Source organism: Penaeus vannamei, chromosome 15 (assembly GCF_042767895.1).
Source record: "Penaeus vannamei isolate JL-2024 chromosome 15, ASM4276789v1, whole genome shotgun sequence".
Lineage (NCBI taxonomy): Eukaryota > Metazoa > Arthropoda > Malacostraca > Decapoda > Penaeidae > Penaeus > Penaeus vannamei.
Window position 1 is genome coordinate 11,091,698 of NC_091563.1, and position 2,500 is coordinate 11,094,197.

General features: G+C 43.9%; 1 protein-coding gene across 1 annotated transcript in view; it reads right to left on the reverse strand.

The window, feature by feature from the left end:
- LOC113829819 (glutamate receptor ionotropic, NMDA 2A-like) overlaps positions 1-2,500 on the reverse strand; it is a 186,727-nt gene that overhangs the window by 46,033 nt on the left and 138,194 nt on the right. Inside the window, exons 13-14 of the mRNA XM_070130432.1 lie at positions 2,059-2,261; positions 185-277 (exon numbers count right to left, since the gene is read on the reverse strand). Coding sequence (XP_069986533.1) covers positions 185-277; positions 2,059-2,261 — 296 coding nt within the window. The remainder of the gene's footprint in view (positions 1-184; positions 278-2,058; positions 2,262-2,500) is intronic.

A 2,500-nucleotide genomic window follows, 5' to 3' on the forward strand; every position in this document is an offset into this window, starting at 1 on the left:
CCACTGATTCTCAAAAAAACTTCCAAGAAAAGAACTCATTTTCTCCTGGAGGAGTGAGAGAGATATATATACATATGTCTAAATAGTTTGAGAAAAAAAATAAAGATTTTACAAGACGGGGGGTTTTATTTGAAGGGACGGAAGCTGCAAAAAGGCTCGAGTGTGATCTTAAGCACTAACTCACCTAGCGTAGACGTTGAGTATCTGGGGCACTGGTTCTCCTTCGCCTTCGTCATTGGTTCTTGGTTTCCAACAGCTGGTGAGTATATTGCCTTGTCTAAACACCGAACGAGGGTAGGAGGGAAGGGGAAAGAGTCTTAAGTGAGAGATGTACATAAAAAACGAAAGAACAAAAGACAAAAAAAAAAATAAATAATAATAATTAAAAAAAAAAAGATACACATTAACTAATGGTCTGGTCAGGCCTGGAGATTCTGAAAGGGTGTTGATGTGTGTGGCGGCTGAGGGCGGCTGGGCATGTTGTGGCATCAATGGGGGGGTTGGGGGGGAGGAGGCGAATGAGTACTATATATATATAAAAAATTATCTCTAATGATTCATGGGGACGGTCGGAGGGAGTCAATGAATGGCAAGGGCAGGCAGATCATGAGTCACATATTGCAAACTATGGAATGATTCAATAAAATAAACACCTCATTCGATTTCTGCTATAGAAAAATGCTTTTTTTTTTCTTTTTTATATACAAATAGTATGGCGTCTTGTGAAACGACACCGAGATGCGTTTATATATAATACCCATGAGCAAAAAGAGAGTGCAAAAATGTCTGCCACAATAAGCGGGGTGATCCATTTGTAAAGCGCCTTAGTGTTAAAGACAAAACACCGCCCACCTATCAAGAGGGGGGAAATAGGACCAACTATGCCGATGTGGGGGGTGCAGTGTGGGGACATCTCCCCCCACAGTTGAGGGAGAGAGATAAAGTTCATCACAAAATAGATTAAATAAATCATAATGAAAACAATAACAAAATCCCAAAGTCGGACCGCCATAAGAAAATCATATCATCTGGAAGACAATGTCAGATTCAGCTTCAGGAAAAAAAGGTCTAGGGAGTGAACTAAATTTGTATCTTAAGGAAACGAGAATGTACATGCAAGGAGGGGCAGTGAGAGACTGTGGACAGGCAAGGCAAGAGGTTTAGTTTTCCTTGAGAAGAAAAAATTAGTGAAGTAGGAAAGAAAGGAGGGAGAAAAAATAACGAATCTGACAGAGCAATCCAGGGGCAAATGCAAATCACGGCAAAAAAATCACTCTTTGTGCGTAAGAGAGAAGTGCAACCCTACAACACCCTATGATGAGTTTAATAAAAGGATTCGGAGGTGTTTAAAGACAGAGTAACCGTAGGCTTATGGACGCGGGGTACTTGCCCTGCACAGGACCAAAATATCATAAACAAGAACCACACAGAATCATGTGAAATTACTGACTAGCATTTAACTAGTAGTTGGCTAGTACGCTAGTTCCATAAGCCTATGAAGAGTCCACATAGTTGTCACATTGAAGTGTCCATATCTGGCTAGTATCTCCGGGATATGTACAGGGAGCGAGAGGTTGGCTACATTATTGAGAAAACTGCAGAAGGGATTTATTCTTAGTATTGATTAGGGTCAGAATGAAAAAGAGACATAAACAAGAAGAGTGAGACGTGAAAAAGGGGGATAAGAGGACAAGGGTTATTGTTCTTCCCTCCCATTCGCTCCTTCAGCAAACATGCCTCCACTAACGACTAACCTACCTCTCCTCCTTCTCCTATTTCTCCTCTTCCATTATTTCCTTATCCATTTTCATCTATCACTTTCCTCTCCACCATTCTTTACCTCTTCCTTCCTTCGACATCCTCACAGACAACCCCCCTAAAAGAAAAAAAATCAGAAAAAAAGAAAAGAGAGAGAGATATCCCCTCGATTCTCCTCCCTTCTCCCTCTCTCTTATTCTCTCTCTCTCTCTCTCTCTCTCTCTCTCCTCCACCTGGAATAAAAAAGAATGCTCAGTTATCCCCCGCTCTCCTTCGGTCCCTCCACAAAACGCGACATACCTGCTGGCGAATTTCCTGCTGGGTTTGACGCCGTGGGACTCGAGTTCCTTCTCCAGCTGCTTGATCCTGACCCTGGCCATGTCGAGCTCGTGCTTCACCTTCCAGATGTGGGTGTCGCAGAGGGGGTCTCGGCAGCGGTGGCGCCTCAGCTTGTCCTGGGCCTCGAACACAGCGCCCCGGAACGTCAGCGATTTACCCATGCTCTGTCGAAGGGCGTGGGAGTTAGGGCGGGGGAGTTAGGGCGTGAGGGTCTTGGTCAGGGCTCCTGTGAGGGGGATCCGTCTGGACAGGCCTATAGTCTCGTTTTTTCTCTCTTATTGTGGAGGGATGTGAGATACAAAGGCGTTGTTGTGTTATGGTTCCTTGTGTGGAAAATTCATTCTGGCCGAATTATCCTGTTTTGAAGGGGAAGTGTTTTGAATGCAATTTCAAGCTTCTGTAG